The sequence below is a fragment of the Rhamphochromis longiceps genome, linkage group LG7, assembly GCF_057381845.1.
Source record: "Rhamphochromis longiceps isolate RC_006_pf linkage group LG7, R_longiceps_female_GT1.1, whole genome shotgun sequence".
Taxonomy (NCBI): Eukaryota; Metazoa; Chordata; class Actinopteri; order Cichliformes; family Cichlidae; genus Rhamphochromis; species Rhamphochromis longiceps.
The window spans coordinates 66,056,564-66,075,692 of record NC_140563.1 but is presented as its reverse complement, the minus strand read 5'-3'; the positions used below and the strand labels follow the sequence as shown (position 1 = coordinate 66,075,692).

Below are 19,129 nucleotides of genomic sequence, written 5' to 3'. Positions count from 1 at the left end.
ATCTATGAAGGAAATTCGAAAATATTGCTGTAAATACACGGCAGACACGGTCAGAGAGAGGCTGCTGAGACTAAAATGCCGACTCCAAATCCATGTGCATTAGTTAGATTAGATCAAATAACCTTAAAAATTACACGCAGTGGCCGAGGCCTTGCAAGGAATATATAGAATTTAAATTTTTCTTACTTTTCTTTGTAGCATTGGAAGTTCTGATAGTTACTTGTCAGTTATTTTAATCAGGCTGTTGCAGCTTATCTTAACCCACTTTGACAGAAGCTCACTATACTAATAAAAAACTTTCTTTATCACCAGCAGATTTGGCAAAAAACTGAAAGTACTCAAGCTTACAGAATAAGTTGTTTCTTTTAAAGAACGATGTGCTAACTAACACCAAGGGTGCCAGAGCCTTGTTCACATGCTTGTGGTTTTCATCCACTCAGAGGCACTTAGTGAAGTAAGGCATGCAGATGTATAACTGGCGCAACACCTGAATTTTCTTTTTACTTTCAAAGTAAAAATGTGCATAACTGTTGTTAACAGTGCTGAGACAGAGAGTTTTATTTGATATTCACACTTAAACTGAACAGTAACACTGATTGGATGTCTCAAACCTTTTCAGTAGCCTCAGTGATGGTGGCACATTGCCAGCTAAGCTTAACTTAACTTTGTTATGAACTCCTCGGAAAAGATTTCAGTGTTCTGTAACTTTTGGCTTGATGGTTACTGCTAAATAACTCCTCTGTAAGCGTTTAATATTCTTTACCCTTGCATATTTGACTGAGTCAGACGAGTCTTAGAGTTATAAGACTGTAATGTAAGTATGTCTAAGATGGTGCCATACTGGATGGATCTTGCTTATCTTGATCTCTTATCCTGTATTGGGGTAGGTTGAGCACTAGGATGCAATGGCCTTAGGCGTCTCCTGCTTGAGCCTGCACATTCAAGCTGAAGAGAGTGAACTTCCCTTTGCTACTCATCTTAAAAGATGTACCCACTCTCTAACAAAAATATCAAAGGACACATTATTACAGACATTTTATATCTTATACATGGTCTTCTTAGATGTAATTGAACAAATGAAAATATTTATAAAAACATTTTTAGTTTAGGTGCTTTGTCGTGCTTTCATCTGTACAGAGAACTTTGTAGACAATTTTTAGGCAAAGTCTAATTTGGCATATGTGTTTGAGAGCCTGATAGACACTTGTTTACTGCCTACTTCCCATCCCGGTCTTTATCTTAAGTGTAGATGGTATTAAGCCTTCCTCCTGGAGAGTGTTGTGTGCTTGGCTACGTGTTCTGAAGACCTTTTACCGTAAAAAGGATCCTGTGATTATGCACCACGTTTCTCTTTTCTTTGGATGTCAGGGTCTTCATGTTGCCAAGCTCCTTATTGTGTCCACCGATGTTCCTGTTAAACTAGTGTTCCTGTTATATCCGATGGATTTATTTTTAAAGTCTGAGGATTAACGGTTTTTGAGTTGTACTTGAACTGCAGCTGTGTTTTGGATTCACAGCGACGGCTTCCAGATACGATGGAAGCTCTATTGACTATGTGTGCGTTAGCATATGCTACTTCCGGTGCGGAAACTCCTGTGGGGAGCTTTGTTTCCGGTGTCCTATTCGCGCCCTGTTTACGGTCCAAAGCAAGTTAAGCAAATGAATGAATCAAGCGGCGATTTACATTTGCCTGTTTAAATCATAAGACCAGTCACTATACAGAGATGTGCTTCTGAATGTGGACGATGTGTCTTCTGCTGCAGTGATGCAGTTCTGCTTGTGTTGAGTGATGTAAGCAACTGATCGATCTAAACGCTTTAAACGTCAAAATTGATCATTAGATTTTTTATGACACAACAGCGGTGAGTGTTCCCACCTTCTCCTCTTTGTAACTTAACGTGATCTTTCCGTTTTCGAGTTTTGGACATGATTTTGGAGTATATCTTCGCAGTAGTGATTGACCACAAAGTAATGTACAACCCCACATCCGGTCTCAAACCAGGAAGTTAGCATTTTCTCGTGCACAGGGTCAATGATGAAGAAATGCCACACCTGTCCTTTAAAAAAGGGAGCGGTACATGCTCAAGAGCTTTAATTCTTAAAGCCTGAACCCTTCATCTAATTTAAAATGAAATAAAGCTGCAATATATAACTTTAACTTAAATATCTTAGAGAAACATTTAAAGCAGGATGTTTTTTTTCCTTCATCCCTAGCATCCTCCGCTGTCACACCAACCACTCTGCATGTCCTCCTTTCATACATCCATGAACTTCCTCTGAGATCTTTCTCTTTTTCTCCTCATGTCCAAACCATGTTAGTCTTACCTCTCTAACTGTGAAATGGTTTGAGCATTTAAAACCCCCCAAAACCAAAAACAAAGTGGATGTGAAAGCAAAGCCTCTGAGCCCAGCAGGAAGCTGTGGGCAGATTCAGTGCATACGTGCAGTGTGGAACTTAATCTGGCAGCTAGACGACTTACTTCATGTAAATACTGCAATTAAAAACATCTTTATACACTGGACGTGTGAGGGGATCAGTCAGACCTTCTGTATATCTGTTAACATGCAGAATATTTTCCAAGTGAAATGGGGGACGACATCTTTGGAAAACAATCCTTTTGGTATTCGGTGACTTCACGCTGTTTTCCTCTGTTAGAGCAATAACAGAGGATATCCATTTTCCTTTGTCCCTCTGCCTTCTCAGTCACTCATCCCCTCTTTCTCTGTTTGTCTGTCATTCTTCCACCCTCTAGTGGAGAACGTCCAGCTGAGTCTGGTGCTGCAGACGGAGAACAAAGGCTCGGTTGTAGCAGGAGGCGAGCTCAACGTCTGTCTGGACGGCATGGTTGTTGATCTGGGCTCGCTGCCCAACGGCAGCACGGCAGCAGACAGTGAGTCCTGCCTTTATCTCTCAAGCACGCGCACACATGCACAAGGGTAAAGGTAATCGCACAGAAATGACCTGAAAAGCACATCGCAAAGCAGTCACACCACAGATGTGAAGATTTGTCTCACAGCTGCACCGTGCACAATATAAAAATGAAATAACATGCAGCACATTCAAAGAAAGCTCTCAGTCAAACATGAAGCCTTGGAGAAGCACACAGAAGTGCATGGCAAAGCTTACACCGGTCAGACAAGCTATATTAAAGTGAACACACACACAGTTTCCCACAGAAGCCCAGGCAGCTTATTAGTACAGAATACACCGCAGTATTAAAGTTTTTCTCCTCCTCTCCCTCTTTCCCCTTGCTCTTTCTCTTTAATATTTTGTAGCACTGCCAGAAAGCAAACACACACAGATATATCTGTACAGTGAGATGCTTGTGTGTCTCGCCGCCCTGGTAATGAGTGCTGGAAAAAGCCAAAGGGTTCAAAATAGTCTAAATCGCTTCTTCTTGCCCTCTTTGCTCTCAGGTTAAATACAGTTGCTGTTGACATGTTCTGTAGTGGAGTTTTTTTCGTCATGGTGACATGACAGCTTGTTGGTACATTGCTTATGTGGTGACACCGGTGACAGCCGAATGCTGTTTTAATCTAATGTTGATTGTTGTCTTTCATTTGTATTAGTTTTTAGATGGTCTACTGAGAATCAACAAATAAGTCTAAAGATACCCACATCTGTAAAGTTATCCAGATGTGGGTGTCGACAGGAATCAGATGAAACGTTAGGCAGATGCTTAACAGTCTTACTTTATTAAAAGTACTTTAACCACTGTTTATTAAAAACAGTGGGACTGGAAGCCTTCTATGTTTTGCTGGCCTACTTTGCCTCCTGCTCTACGCTGTGGCTGTACAGTAGCATGCCTTAACATTTTACTGTGTTTAGTCTTACTAAAGACAGCCGAGTAAAAGCTGACATTGTTTTCAGCCTTAAAGCAAGATTATTTTTTTATTCTCTCTCCCTCTCTCTTTTTAAAAATGTAAGTGTCCAAAAAGCACCTTTAACCTCAGTTAATTTAACTCTAATTATTTTTAGGGAGGTGATTCAAATTTCAAAGCTTCATAAATACTCTGTTTCCCGAAACCTTGTCCCAGCAACCCACAGTCACTGAGTTCTCTACGCGGCTGCCTAAACCTTTGGAAATTAAAATATTTGTTGGTTCCCACGCAGGAGAAGGCCTTAGGACAATAACAAACGTTTCCAGGGAGCCATAACCTCATTTCATAGTGCAATTAAAAATAGCAGGAATAGTGAAGGTGAGCCTTAAGGTTTGGTAGACTGATGCAACTTTGCATTTGATTTGTCTTTTTAATCCTAGAAACAGTTTAACTGCAAAAAGATTCAGCTTGAAATTTAAAGATTCAGCAGACTGTGGTGTGATGGTGGTGCAGTGTTCTGCTATGTAGCAACACTTTTACACCAAAAAAACAAGTAAACCTTTGCTGCAGGTTTGAAGCATGAATGTTGTGAATAACCTGAAAATAAATGCTTCAATAACTGAATTGCTTTAAATTATCGAATTGTTTTAAATTATTGTTGCTTTTTTTTTTATCGGAATTTGTTTAAGTATTGTAGACTTTAACCAGCAGACTCCATCCTTTGTCAGTAGGTGTGAGTAATCAATAACTAGTTGTTACTGATGTTTTGAACATCCTATACTGTGACATTTTTCACTTATTTCATTAGGAAATACCAGCGTGCATTAAATGGATGTTTGTTTTGTAGCGACAGCGAAGGCGTTTGCGCCCTCTTCACATTTTTGCAGTTTTATTAATTATATTAATGTTAGCAGTAATAGCACTGTACCTTTCCATGTCCTGTTATTTCCATGTAAAGTATTTAACCGCTTGTGTTTGTCATGTCTGAAATGCCATAATGTTGTTTTTTATGTTTATATTGATTATATTGTTTATAGTATAATCACCATCAGTCATTCAAGCTGTAATTCCAAGTAACGTCTATCATAGAACCAGGATCATTTTGATAACCTTTTAATGTGTTGACCAGAGGTGTTACACTTATTTTATCTAACAGGCAACACACACGTTTGCTCATGTTCTTTAGTCTTTAAATCTAAAGTGCGTTGTCAAAAGCGGCCATATTGGCTTTGGCGTAAATTATGGAGAAAAAGTCAGATTTGATGGTAATTTCATGTACATTTATATGAATGAAGATTTCATTAGCTTGACAAGTAGTTTGGCCTCCTCCTGCCTCCTTTACATGCAGTAATGTGACCTGACCTGGTCTCCTTTGCAGCAGTCAAAGTAAGGTCAGCATTTTACCTGTGATCTTTGATGTTTTCTGAGAGTACAATGCTGCTTCAGATATTTCTAAATATCTAGATAATAGAATTTAATTAATCATTTTTTTCACTTATACAAGATATTTTTGCTTGAAATAAGTGAAAAAAAATCTGCCGATGGAACAAGTGATGTTTCTCCAGATCCAAGATGCACTAAAAACAAGTTCCCATATCTCACTGAAATGTCACTCTGTAGCTGATTGTGTCTTTTTTCCAGTGTGATGAGATATTTTGAATAGAAATTAGACAAATATACTTGGTAAGATTTTGAGTTTTTGCAGTGTAAACACCATAGCATTTCAGGATTCATCCTCACAACACATACGATGAACAGCTGGAGGTGTCTTAGTGTGCAAAGTCGTTTTTTTCCACTTAGAAAAAGAGCTGCTGTTGAAAGTCAGAGAAGCACTGACATGCCTCCGTGACTTTGACATGTTTTAACATCCTTCCAGTGGCACAGCAGGCCATGGGTAATGTCATGAAGGCTGTTAAATTGATGTTGTATCACACCTCTGCACCGGATTTTGACAGCTGCTGTCTTAATGTCTTGGAACACAATGCTTCCTGGTGCAAAACACAGTAAAAAGTCTAAAAATTGACCACCACCTCTGCCATTTTCACACTTTCCAAAGACAAGCAGAGGGCCTGGCCTCCAGGCCGTATATCTGACAAATGAAAGTGTCTGAAAAAGCAGCGGCAGAAGCGGCTACGCTCTTGTTAGTCTCAACAAATTTATTTTTATTGCCCTTGTGCCAGCTCGCTTCTGCCAAAAACATCTCCACGCTCTGTCCGCCTTCTGCCGTCACATTCCCGGTGACTCAGGCTTCTGCTCATTAGAAACTCTTATTTTTCACTGAGTGCACTTTGAGTTTTAGAAAGCGCTGGATCATCAGAAAATATTCTCTGTATTGCTTTTATCTGCTTTAACTGTATAAAGATAACAGTTTTGAAGAATTTGGATAAAGCATTTGTTATGCAGTGGCTAGCTTCAGGTGTATTGTGTCATACCTGATGACAGTTACTATAAAGTTAGACTAGAGAGTATTTATTCATTTCACCAAAGTCGGTTGTTGTTTTTAGTAGAGAGTTTAGGTGATGTTTAAATAGTGTCCCAGTAGTCTGTCTGTCCGGCCAAGAATAACAAAACAAGAATATCGTTACACTTAAATCATGATATTAAAAGAATATATGACACTGTGTAACTGTGGCCTCAGTTGATATTTTATCTTCACATTCATGTATTGCTATTCCCAAACCAATATAAAATGATTCCATAGTTTGCCAGGAAGGATTTCAAACACTTCACACACTTATTGACTCTCAGTCAACAGAATTTTCCGCTCCCAAGCACTACACTAACATTTTGCCTTCCTTTATGGTTTGGAAGCAAAGACTGGGTCTATGTTTTTTTTAAACAAATACGGTGTTCTTAATCTGCTCTTAAAGTCATAGCGAGGTTCCATGCATCCATCTCCTCTCTCTGTGCAACACACACACACAAGGCTTCATAGAGCGCCACACAGAGCCCGCAGTGTATCCTGCTGAATGAACACAGCCAGCAGTGAGGCCTGAGGCCTGCCACAGCATGGGCTGCGTAAATGTGTCTCTTTGTGACTGTTCAGATGTGAAGAGAGGTTAAGAGGAGGTGTGCGAGTGTGTGCATGCTGTTGTAACATATATCTCCCCGAGAGGGACAAGATGGAAAAACAAATCCTGTAAATGGGGCTTTTCTTTGATAATTAGATAATTGTTTGGATTTAAATGCACATAAGAATCATACACGTACATGTTTTTAAGTTGTAAGGACACAGTCGCCAAAGTCCCTGCTGTTTCTGCGGCAACTCTTTCCATATTTGCATGCCAGGACTTCATCACAGTTAGCACCAGATGAATAATTCCACTAAATCAGTGTGGACACAATGAATCTAATAGTTCACGAAAAAGGAAAAACATTGTCCGCTAATATTTTGTGGACTTATCTGTAATTTTCTGACTTTTAAAAGATAATTAAAATAAATTTCTGATGCATTATTTGTTCTTTACAGTGTTTTTCCAACATCAACCCAGTTTCCAAAAAGGTTGGTGCTCTGTGTAAAATGTGGATCAAAGCAGAATGCAATCATCTGCAAATTCTATAAACCCTGAGTTTAATTGAAAATGGTACAAAAACAGCAATGAAACAATTCATCCATCCTTTTTTTGTTTTCTAACTGCCTCTCCAGTTCAGGGTCGTGGGGTGGGCTGGACGCTCTCCCAGCATTGATTCGCTCAAAATGCAAACAGTGTGGTTTTTTCAGCACAGAAAAATAGATGCAGCGATATGTGTTGCAACAAAATGAACAAAAAATAAAACTAAAAAATCAAAGAGATGCAGAGAATCCTGAAGGGCGGTCAGCTTTGGTGTCCTCGCGTGGAAGTGAAAATCACTGCTCAGGGCTCTGGAAACTGAAAATCATTATCAGACCGCATTGCTTGTTGGCACTTTTTTTTTTTTTTTTTTTTTTTTTTTTTTACTCGAAATATTTTTATTAAGATATACATACAGTTTACCAAAAAAAAAAAGGAAACATAAACACTGGTTGCATCGAAGGCAGAGCAGAACTCCTCATAGGTAAAGAAAGTTAACAGAACACCAAAACTCGGGAGGGCCGATTAATGTTGACAAAAACCTTTCCTTGCAAAGACTTCAAGACTAAGACACGACATGAGATCAGCAAGTCACTGAACATACTGTAGGTGGGCGGGGCAGCAGCCTTCCACCTCACCAAATTTTTGGTGAGGTGAGATTGGCATCATCAGACCCGCACCTATTACAGCGGGGGCCTAAGCCAGGATAAATCTTAGCTAATTTGGGTTTAGATAAGTGGACCTACGAAATACTTTAAATTGTAATAGGGAGCGCAGAGTGATGTGGAATTTACCGGAGAGGACTGAATCCCAAACTTCATCTGACACCCAACTCTTTTCCCCATGTGGATTTGAGGCCTTCAAAGGAAGCTGAAGTTTCACTGCAAAGTTTATTATAGCTTGTTGGCACTTTTGATACTACATGTGTATATGTAAGTTATGGAGCTGCTATCTAAAGCTAAAAGAAGGTCTTACTTTTTTCTGCAAAGTCACACTTAAACATATTCGGCACATTTTCCAACAGCATAACTCTGTAATAAAGCAGTTTACTAAACTGCTCTGCAGACCCGTCGTCGATTGAAAACACTTTGTGCATAAAGAACAAGGAGTCTGCAAACTATCCCATAATGCCTTTTTAAACTATCCGCCTGATGGCAAGCCCATGCTACAAGCGTCCGTCCGTTCCCGTTTGTGCTACAGACAAAATTCAGATTGTTTCCAAAAGAAGAAAAGACAGGCTTTACAGAGATATGCTGTTTGTCACGACAGCACAAAAGCTTCACAAGGTACTGTTGGCTGAACGCAGGCACAAGAATCAGCTCGGCCTAGATTTTATCATGCGTGCTTCACATGACTGTAACTCCTTAACCTGCAGAGAAAGTTCAAATGGTTCCTGAAAGGTGAGAATTATTATGTAATTTTACAGCCCAAACAACCTAAACAACCTAAATGCAGTGTTGTCATATTCAAAATAAACAGAAAAAAAATTGAATATCCAGATCTTTAACAGAGTACTTTGACTTTCTGGATAATCCTTTCATCCAGCAGCTAGAGCTGGCTGCAGAAAGGTTAGTGGGAACATCTCATTTTTACGCATAATTTTGTAAAGATTGAGTAGTTGTGATACAAAGCCAAGCTTGCATGCTGCTCTTTTGACTTTGATCTTCTCACCAAAGTCTTGGCGTGGAAGCGAGTGAGCGCGTTTATGGAAAAATGTGGAACCATGCTTTAAAGTAAGACCATTTTCTGGATATAAACGAATGAATGCAGTGAAAACGAGGCCCTCATAATGCAGTTAAACAAGCGTGCATCCGTAATTTGAGTGTGTGTGCAGGTCAAAGGTTGACGTACAACGAAAAGAGCCCTCCACCCCCCAGTTTTCTGTTATCTGCAGCCTCTCCACACACATAATCACCAACATCAGGAGCGCTTTTGTCTAATTTGTTGCAGAGAATTGCGTAATTGAGTCTCATTGCTTGCAGCTCAGTAGTACAATCGCCTTCTGTGATCCTGGAGCAGTGTGCATGGTAGCGAGAGTTGTGGGGGGGTTTCCTCTTCAAGCTTGCAGGGGCAGCGATGACAAAGTTGAATGCAAGTAAGTGTGTGTGTGTGTGTGTGTGTGTGTGTGTGTGTGTGTGTGTGTGTGTGTGTGTTTCAGGGGGAGGAGAGGCCTGAAGTGTGCCCTCCAGATCCTGGGTTTCAAGCTGAGGCACTTGACTTTGTGTGTGTTTTTTATGTTGTCCTGAGTGTCGATGCAGATGTGTGGGGGTTTTGTTGTTTTGTTTTGGGTTTTTTGCACTTGTGTGTGAGCGCACATGTGTTTTACATTCTGCAGAGTGTGTGTGCTCAGCCGTATGTGAGCTGCTTGAATATACAAAGTGCATAAAGGTGGGAGTGTGTTACTTCTGGTGATGTCAAGGGGCTCTGTGTTCTCAGTCTGAACGCAGCTCTGTTAGTTTGGGGGTTTGCTCACTTCCCCTGGCAGCTTTTCTGACACACACACACGCACGCATGTGGTGGGCTTCATAAACAAACCCTTATATTTCAACTTTTGGCAAACTTTGTAACTGTCAGATTCGTACATACACACTCCACATACTCACAGCTTCCTATCCCACAGAAGCAGGAGACACATGTAAACCGCAGCACAGACACCCTCAGATTATCCGACCCACTGACTAACACTGGTCAACACTGAGACGTCACGCTAGACTGTGTTAATTAACTGGCTAAATGTGCCAGAGTTGTGGAACTCATTAAGAGCGTGAGACAGAAATTCAGCCAAAAGTGTCACTGGCAGATGTATATATTGCGGTATAGCATGTATCCACAAGAAAATGTCCATGGATGAGACGTTACAGTCTGCAAAACGAGGGCAACTATGTGATGTGAAAATCCCAGTCACTGCCCAATGATGTCTATATATAGGGACTGATATTAAAGGGTGGTGTGGCCAACACTGAATAAACAGACTGGGAAAAAAATAAAGTGATTTCATAAATGCTTAGTTAAACACAAACTGCGCATTTTGGGCTGAGATAGATTTTGGTCGTCCGACCAGAGATATCGCTAGCCCCGGGACGTCGGGCCAGCGATTTTGCGAGCCCTGTTACTTGTTATGTAGAGTTTAGGCAGTGTAGGAATTTTAAGACCGATACCAGTACCGATATTTCATGGTTTTAAAAAGCCAATATTTGTTTTTGTAGTTACTCATAAATCCTAATATCACGATACAGGTTAAAAATAAGCTCCATTTGCAATGAAATTTTATGCAATGAAGACCTGTTACGATCATCATTACAAATAACAAATGGCCAGTTGATGACCGTCTCCCCGGTGCTTCATGTAGACCAGGGACATCAAACTTTGATAATTGGGCCTTGAAGCATGAAACTACATGATAAATGTGTAAAATTACAGAAAAGGTCCCTGTAGTCCTTTGCTAAAAACGTCCTTTAATTATATAATTAAACAAACATACATTTCTGTAGTAAATTGTGGAAAAACTGCAGCTTTTCTGTAATTTAATTGTTTATCTATTATTTAATTGCCTTGGAGTAGGATGTGTGGCAAATGAGGATATTAGGGTTGGTGTCTGTGTTTAAGTTCCACTCCTTCATATTTTTAAAGCTGTCCAGTGGGCGAAATTGGAGTCTTTGCTGGGCTGATTCTTGGCCCCGAACCTTATCTTTAATACCTCTGGTGTAGACCCTCATCTAAGTGTTGTCATAATCAGTTCATTTGTCGCCCTGGCTGCAAGTTGTGTGAATGTGTTCATTTTGTGTCGTTGTTAACATCAGTGAACACCTCTGGGCTCGGCCTCATCGACCTCTTTTATTGCAGTCTTAAATCAAAGGTGTTCTCTTTCACAGGGGCTAATCCGAGTGGACACTGAGGTTAAACAAGTAAGCCAAAGCTTCCAGTCTCTCCATAGCAGCTGTGTGACTGAAATGTGTGCCCTCTGTTATTTTCACTGAAGTTTAGATGTTGAGAAGGCATACCACCTCAGACAGACACACACCAGAGCAGTAATTGGACCATTACGCGGGATGGGGGATGATGAACTCAGTGAGCGGGCTATGACACAATGGTTTCTCCTCAAGACCACTGTTTATTTTTCTGTATGTCCACCAGGTCTGCTCACAAGAAGCTCTTTCATAGCTCTAAAATAGTGCTGTGTGTGTGTGTGTGTGTGTGTGTGTGTGTGTGTGTGTGTGTGTGTGTGTGTGTGTGTGTGTGTGTGTGTGTGTGTGTGTGTGTGTGTGTGTGTGTGTGTGTGTGTGTGTGTAAGTATGTGAGTCAGTGAGACTTTACCTGTTTTCTTTACCTTAGATAGCGGGATATGTAAATGTGTAAACATGGATGCCATTTGAGGCTGTCGTGCCCACGGCACGAAGGAAGGTGGTGTGTAAAGGAGAAAGTGAGTGTTAATGAAAAGCGCGTTACAGGCCTGTGGCTTTCAGTCACAGTTGGGACTGTATAGTCCCTCACACCGCCAAGACCACATACCACTGCGCACACAAACCAGCACAGACTACTCGATACATACAAGCATGAATGGTCTCTATTAAACCGCCAACTGTGCTTCCACCACCACATGTGTCAGACCTATATGTATGGTTTTCAGGGTTATTGTTTTATTTGTGCACACAAAGCCTCAGTATGAGCACTTTGTCATTTACTGTACAGTTCTGAGATGCAGGGACAGGTAACCACCGCAAATTTCATAGTGCGACGATAAATCTGTGTCTTAGAACAGCGGTCCCCAACCCCCGGTCCGTGAGTCGTTTGGTACCGGCCGCGAGAGTTGAGGCTCAGGTGTGAAATGTATGGTTTTCAGGGTTTTTATCGGTTTTCAGCTTTATTTTGTTATCGTTTTTATCGTTTACTCGGTTTTCCTGGGTCTTTTCACGTGTGTTATGAATAAATCTTCTTTTTTTCGGTACGGGTACTAGTTTTATTTTGTTGTATTTATCCGCGACACCTTAAAGGCCGGTCCGTGAAAATAATGTCGGGCATAAACCGGTCCGTGGCGCAAAAAAGGTTGGGGACCGCTGTCTTAGAAGACACTGGGACTGATAATGATGATGTTAGGGAAGCTGAACTTATTGCTTAGTGAGTTTGCTTCAAGTTTTTTAGCCAGGATTGTCAATACTTGCTTCAAAGTGTGATTTTAAAAAGTTAATTTGTCTGAAAGTTTTTCGCCTGTTATCAGCGATGGTAACGAAGTGATAGGAAACATGGATTGTATTCGCAAGATGTATCTTCAGAGTCTGTAAAGCTAAGCTAATGTGAAGTCCCTTGATCTTGCATTCTTGATAATGGCCAGCAGGGGGCGACTCAAAGTCTTTCATTTGTGAACAGTGCTTGGCTCTTTTACTGTGTGGTGTAAGTGAACACATCCTGATGGGTTTACGGTTTTATTCACTAGTTTAAGTTTTTATTGAATGCAACTTGATGTTTATTCTGCAAACTTTGCTCATAAAGGAGAATCACCACGTGGAATCATTCGCTAGTTATATATAGTTTACTAGCAACTAGGGCTGCTCGATTATGGCAAAAATGATAATCACGATTATTTTCACTGAAATTGAGATCACGATTATTTGACGATATTTATTTAACCCTTTAAGACCTACTATAGAACCAAGTCCACCAGAGCTTATATTATTTTTTTACATGCTGTAGTGCCATTTGTGGGAGCATTTCAAGTTGCTATACATCAATACAACTGTTATAGCCCATATTTTAATAATATGTATGCATTAAGTGCATAGTAATTACATAAATTGCAAAAAAGTGCAATAAACTACAAAAAAAATTGAAAATCGCTTTTGTTTTGTTTACATATATTTCTACTTGGAGAAATTTAAGAGGCTTATCCCTCAAAACTTTAAATACAATAAAGTTGCAAAAAATAGTTTCCCACCACAGGAAATTTATTTTGAGTGTCTTCATAGTTTTATTTTGGAGATACAGCAATTTTTATATATTGCAGGAAAAACAAAAAACAATCCTATGATGCAAATTTGCAAAGAAAACAGCATGTGCATCATTTCACTGTGGGAAGTGTTACGAACAGCTGATAGGAACGGCAAAGCGTGTTTCTGGAATATTATGTTTTTGTTCCTGCAAGCGCTTTTTATGCAATTTTTGCAAAGCTATATGTGGAACGAAACCGTGACCGAGGACAAGCTGATGGCATAAGATGTAAGTACAACTCCTCCGGTTTCATATGCAAAACAAATTATTGCGCTAGCTTACACGGTTCAGGTTCTACAGGGATTTAACAATAGTTACGCAAAACGGAGCGTGCTGCTCTGACCGGCTTTAAAGGGTTAACAATGACTTTAAAAAAATAATATAAAATGGTGTGCAACACCACTGAAGTTTTTTTTTTTCTTTTTAAACTCTCTTTTCAACGGCAGTCACTCTCCAAATAACTTCTGCTTAGCTTTCCGAGCTTCCCTCGGGTCCTCTTAATCAGCGGTCTCCAACCTTTTTTGCGCCACGGACCGGTTTATGCCCGACAATATTTTCACGGACCGGCCTTTAAGGTGTCGCGGATAAATGAGGGAGGGGCTAATAATCGGCTCAGTCATTTTTAATGATCGTTGAAAGCCCAGATCGTAATCGTGATTAAAATTCGATTAATTGAGCAGCCCTACTAGCAACTGAAGTTTTTTTTGAGCAGCAAATCAGTTGTGTATGTTGTATTTGTATAGTTTTATGATTATTGAGATAATTTCATCCAAAATCCATCCATCCATCCATCTTTTTTTTTTTTTTTTTTTTTTTGTCCAGATCAAACATCTGAACCATTCAGAGGTTCATTTGAGTGATTTGCTGCCTGTTAGCACAACTGTCAGTCATAGACTCCTATCCATGTGCAGCCGTTATAAAGAAGACAAACAATGTTTTAGTGCCAGGTTGTAAACCTCTTTATTTAATTGCTGAAAATGGACATTTTCTCATACGAGTCCATGGGGATTGTCTCAAATTTAGAGCCAGCCTCCAGTGGCCATTGGAGGAACTGCAGGTTTTGATGATTATAGTATGTGTTTGCTTCATTTGGGCCCGGCCCTGAGGATTGTCACTTGGTCCAGATTGACAGATGTGAGCCCAGTTCTCACTATAGTGTATTTATTATGGAAAATATAACATTTCTAATTGTATATTTGACATTTTATGTCTGTGAAGGTTCTCAGTCATCCAGGTCATCATAGTCTAAGAAGCTTGGAAAGAAAAGCATCTGGACTTCTTTAAGTTTCCTTGAAGATGTTTCACCTCTCATCCGAGATGTTCGTTCACAGTGGACATAGATGGCTTCTTTTACTCCTCGTTCAAACCATCTGTCTTCTCTGTCCAAAATGTGAACATTGCGTCCTCGAAAGAGTGACCTCTGACCTTTAGATGCAGATGGACATTTTACACATTTTGGGAATTTTTTGTTTGCCCTAAAACCAAGTGTGACATTTCCTGCAGATAAACAGTGGTGTCTGAGGTTAAACCTTCTGTTTTACCTTGCAGAAATATTGCGTGAATTAAATAGTACACTAAATTAATTTCACACATCCTTATTTTTAGTTTCAGAAACCTTGCACGTGCACTTGTTTGGCCCTGTGACTGTTTAGTGAATTAAACCAAACCTGACTCTACATCCTCCTCTTTTATTTCTTTATTGGACTGCATTGGGTTGCTATAGTAACAGGGCTGTCTATTGCAGGGGACAGAAACAGCCCGAACTGTCACTGTTTTGTCACAAGCTAAAGGAGACTTGACTAATTTTTATCTAGTCAAGGATTCACTGCTGAACTGTTACTGTGCTGGTAGGAGCGTGATATGGATGTGTCCGTGTGTATGTCTGTCCACTAATGATGTAATCGGTCTTTGTTGCAGAGATACTTCAGTCGGATAGACCCAACCTGAGGAGGACACAGAGCGAGGAGACTCCCAGTACAGCGGGATCACAGGCCAGGTCAGAAAACGCACACAAAGACACACACACTGTGACTGTTTGGGATTTGGGTACAGTCCTCAACAATGCTTCAACAATATTTTAATGGAGTAAAACTGGTTAACATCCAACTCATTGTGCCGTTACACATGTAACGGGGGATTCTGGGAAATAGCTCAGTTCAAGACTCTGAATCTTTTTCTACCAACATATGTGGTGGTTAGTTGTGGTTTTCTCCACACAAGAAAGGGGATCATTTATCCCCTTCCCAAAATTTTGCGTTTGCGTCACGGTGTAATAATTCCCACCATCTGGCATCTGCATAAAACGGACTTTGGGTTCCTGGATCTGCACAGCTTGCTGTCATCTAGGGGAAATTTGATATTTTATTTTATTATTTTATTAGAGCACGTCGTGGGATATTGTTGTTTTGCTCTCCAGCTCCTGAAGAGCTTGGGGTGACACAGCAGGACAGATGGCCCAAAAGTCTGGGATTTCTTAATTGTCATAACTCCATGGCTGTCATAATGAACAGTGACATTTAGGCTCATAAAATTTCTGAATTATAACATGAAATATAACAAGATATACAAAAGGAGGTGCATACACTGTAGCCAGCTTTCATTAGAGCTTCTTTATGAGTTATGTGGGGAATACTGTAGACTGTACTGGCATCTCCTGCGGGATATATTGCATTAGATAAGCTAAAGTTATAGCTTATGTCTAAAACATTAAATAAAAAAAAATAAAAATCAGCTCATTTTTTCTAATAGGCAATAAAACTCCAAAGAGATTCACTTTTCTGGCATATCAGGCGAGCAAAACATCAAATACAAGTCATGATTATCTCCTGTTGAATAGCTGAACACCAGAATAATAGAGTGTATTTATAAAAGCCATCATTTCAGCATTATTCTGTCTTAATGTTTATTTCCATAAGTCAGATTTTTAAAAGACTTTGTGATTCTTTATAGCCTAACAAACCAAAAATGCCTTTTCAAAGAAAAAGAGGCTTCTTTAATCCCACCGCTTTAGAAAGTCTGCAGACGTTGTGGTACAGTAAGAACAATAATAATAAATACAATGCTAAACTTTCCAAACCCGTTTCTAAAAAACTGTTTATGAAAGTCATAAACCCCAGGCGTAATTGTAATCAAAATAAATGCAGAAAAGAGAAGAAAAGGGTCGAGTGGAGGAAGCCACTCGACTGAAGCACTTATGCAGAGTGCCAGCATGTTATTCCCCCCCCCCCCCAAGTGTGGTTTCAGACGCAGCTCTCACTGGCTAGAATGGTAGCGAGATAATAAATAGTGGAGCAGGCTGCATTTATTTCCAAGCTTTGCTGCGGGAGTGCATGGGGTCAGATGGTATTTCCCTCTAAACACTGTGGGGGGGCATTAAGCACAGTTCAGCCAAGAGCCTAAACCGCTGCTCTCATGGTGAGGCAGTCAACATCTCTATACTGCATATGAAGAGATGCCACCAACAGACAAGATGAGAGGCTTCTTATGCTGTTCTCAAGTGTTCTCATTGCATGAACATGGTCATAAAAACATGCAGACGTGCACACTGCACTGTTAGTTCTTCTCCTTATTGAGCTGCGTAAACAACTGAATCTAGAGATCGCCGTCCAAGCTCGGCCCCAGCATTCCTCAGTCCTGGGGGGGCAAGCCATCGTGCTTTTCTCTTTCTCGTCAGAAAAGCAAAGTTATATTTAGCGTTGGGGAAAATATGATAGTGTTCAGAGAGGAAAAGCAGCTGACACCTCTGCGTGTGTGGTTGAATTGTGAGTCGTCAAAACAAAGGATATAAAAGGACGAGGTGAATAAAGTAAGTGCAGATGTTGATATGTCTTCTTCTTTTCTTTCTCTGTTTTCAGGAGCAACAGGCACTCAGTGGGGGGTTCGCAGGGTGAGTCCTCGGGGGACTCCAGAGGGAGCTCTCTGACAAATGGGGATCTGAGTGAGGAGCAGATCCCCGGACCCGTTGCTCGCCGGCAGTCCTCTAAGAGTCACGGCAGCCCCGGAAACAGCGCAGGTAGGAAAGTCTGCTCACCTCGCCACGGTGTCACGCACAGTTTAAGAACACAGGCTTTTTACATTTACGTGGTTACACTGCTGAGGAAGCTTTTAAAAGGGAGCATCCAAGAAAATAACCACGTTACACCACGCTACAGCGAATGGTAGATGTGGCTAAGATAATATTTCAGCTGTTTATTTACAGAAATTTAATCAGCAGCTTTTATATATGCATCGTATGGAAAATGGATTTTAAGCTTTACTTTGTCACAAATGAGAGAAATTTTGGACTTTAGGTCAGAAAAAGTAGAAACATAAAAGAGATAATGGGAATTCTTCACACTTTCTACCATTTTCTAGGTGATAAAAAAGAATTATGAGGAGATGAGCTGTAGTGAAAATAATCAAAAAGTTTTTATCCACTCCTAAATATGTCACATGACAATTTTAGATATGCGTAGTGTCACAGTTTTGAAAGACGTTCAACACACTAAACAAAATTAAACAAAATGATTCAATTAAGCAACTTATCGAGATGAGCAGGCTGAAAAATATGCTGAAAGGCTACTGCAGGGCTTCAGTCAATAAAAACATTGTATGTGTGCATCCTTCGGTGATTTTCTCACAGGCAGATAGATTTTTGTTTATTTTGCAGCCTAAGGATCGCCCACTCATTTTCGGGAATTAGAAACACCTTCCAAGTGCAAATGCCAAACTTGAAGCTTGAAATTGTGTTACCGTCTAAAGATTGCCAAACTTAACATTTAATTTAAAGGTCATTGGAAGCGTTTAATGCCTTTATTTGACAGCACTGGTGGAGAGAAAGGAAATGTGGGAAAAGAGAGTAGCTGAGTAATATACAGCAGATGCTTCAGCTACTTGTAATCAACCAATCAAAAAAAACGTTTGTTTGTCTATCTTGGTCCCAAATCATCTCTCATGCAGCCATCAGTCCACTCACTCTTAAACCGTAATTTCTTAATTGACTGTAAGAACGCATCACATCATCTTCCCAGCTTTTCTTATGCTTCTTGTTGCCCGTGTCTTCTCTCAGATAAGGTTGAGCTGACGTCTAATGGACTGGAGAACAATCGCGGCGTGTCCCTACACACGCCTCCTCCATCTTCTCCTTCGGGCAGGTCTCCAGCTGCCAGCAGCAGCAGCAGCAGTAGCCCCTCTCCTGGTCAGCAGGAAGCCCTGGGTCCAGCTGCCTCAGTGGAGCCCAGCTCCAACACCACCTCTAGCACAGAGCAGGCCAGCAACAGCACCACAGAGCCCACCACAGACTCACTCCCAGCAGGGTAAGAGCCAGTGTGTCACAGCATCTCATAGTCAGCCTGTAGTTTGAGCAGCAAACTATAAACGATACGAAAGACTGCCACAGAAACAACGAGAGGAATATTTATTGTTTAAGAAAATCTTAAACACACACTGCTGTATCTACATGTAAAAATGCTAGCACATTAAATGTTAAAAGTAAGCAGTGATTAATAATCTGTTATTGTGTATAGATAAACTTTGTATGGATGCTGGAGTAGGCCCGGATCTTTCGTGTAAACTGTGAATGCGTCATAAGTATTTAATTTTGAGAAAGTTGAGTCCTCCCATACTAAAACATTTAATTTCCTTTTCATTCCTCATCCTGTAATAAAATGAAGTCTGCCTTCTATATATATTTTTGCTTCTTGTAGCTTACTTCACCTATTTCAGTTTTATTCGTTTTATTACCAGCACCATATTTGCCTCTGAAACTCTGAACCCAGTCAAATCTTCCAATAGTT

At 40.3% G+C, this 19,129-nt stretch overlaps 1 protein-coding gene across 3 annotated transcripts in view; it reads left to right on the top strand.

The window, feature by feature from the left end:
- The window catches only part of wwp2 (WW domain containing E3 ubiquitin protein ligase 2), a 63,664-nt gene that overhangs the window by 9,164 nt on the left and 35,371 nt on the right, over positions 1-19,129 (top strand). For all 3 annotated transcript variants that reach the window (XM_085414876.1, XM_085414877.1, XM_085414875.1), the window contains exons 5-8: positions 2,754-2,891; positions 15,273-15,351; positions 17,210-17,367; positions 18,403-18,649. In XM_085414876.1, coding sequence (XP_085271002.1) covers positions 2,754-2,891; positions 15,273-15,351; positions 17,210-17,367; positions 18,403-18,649 — 622 coding nt within the window. The remainder of the gene's footprint in view (positions 1-2,753; positions 2,892-15,272; positions 15,352-17,209; positions 17,368-18,402; positions 18,650-19,129) is intronic.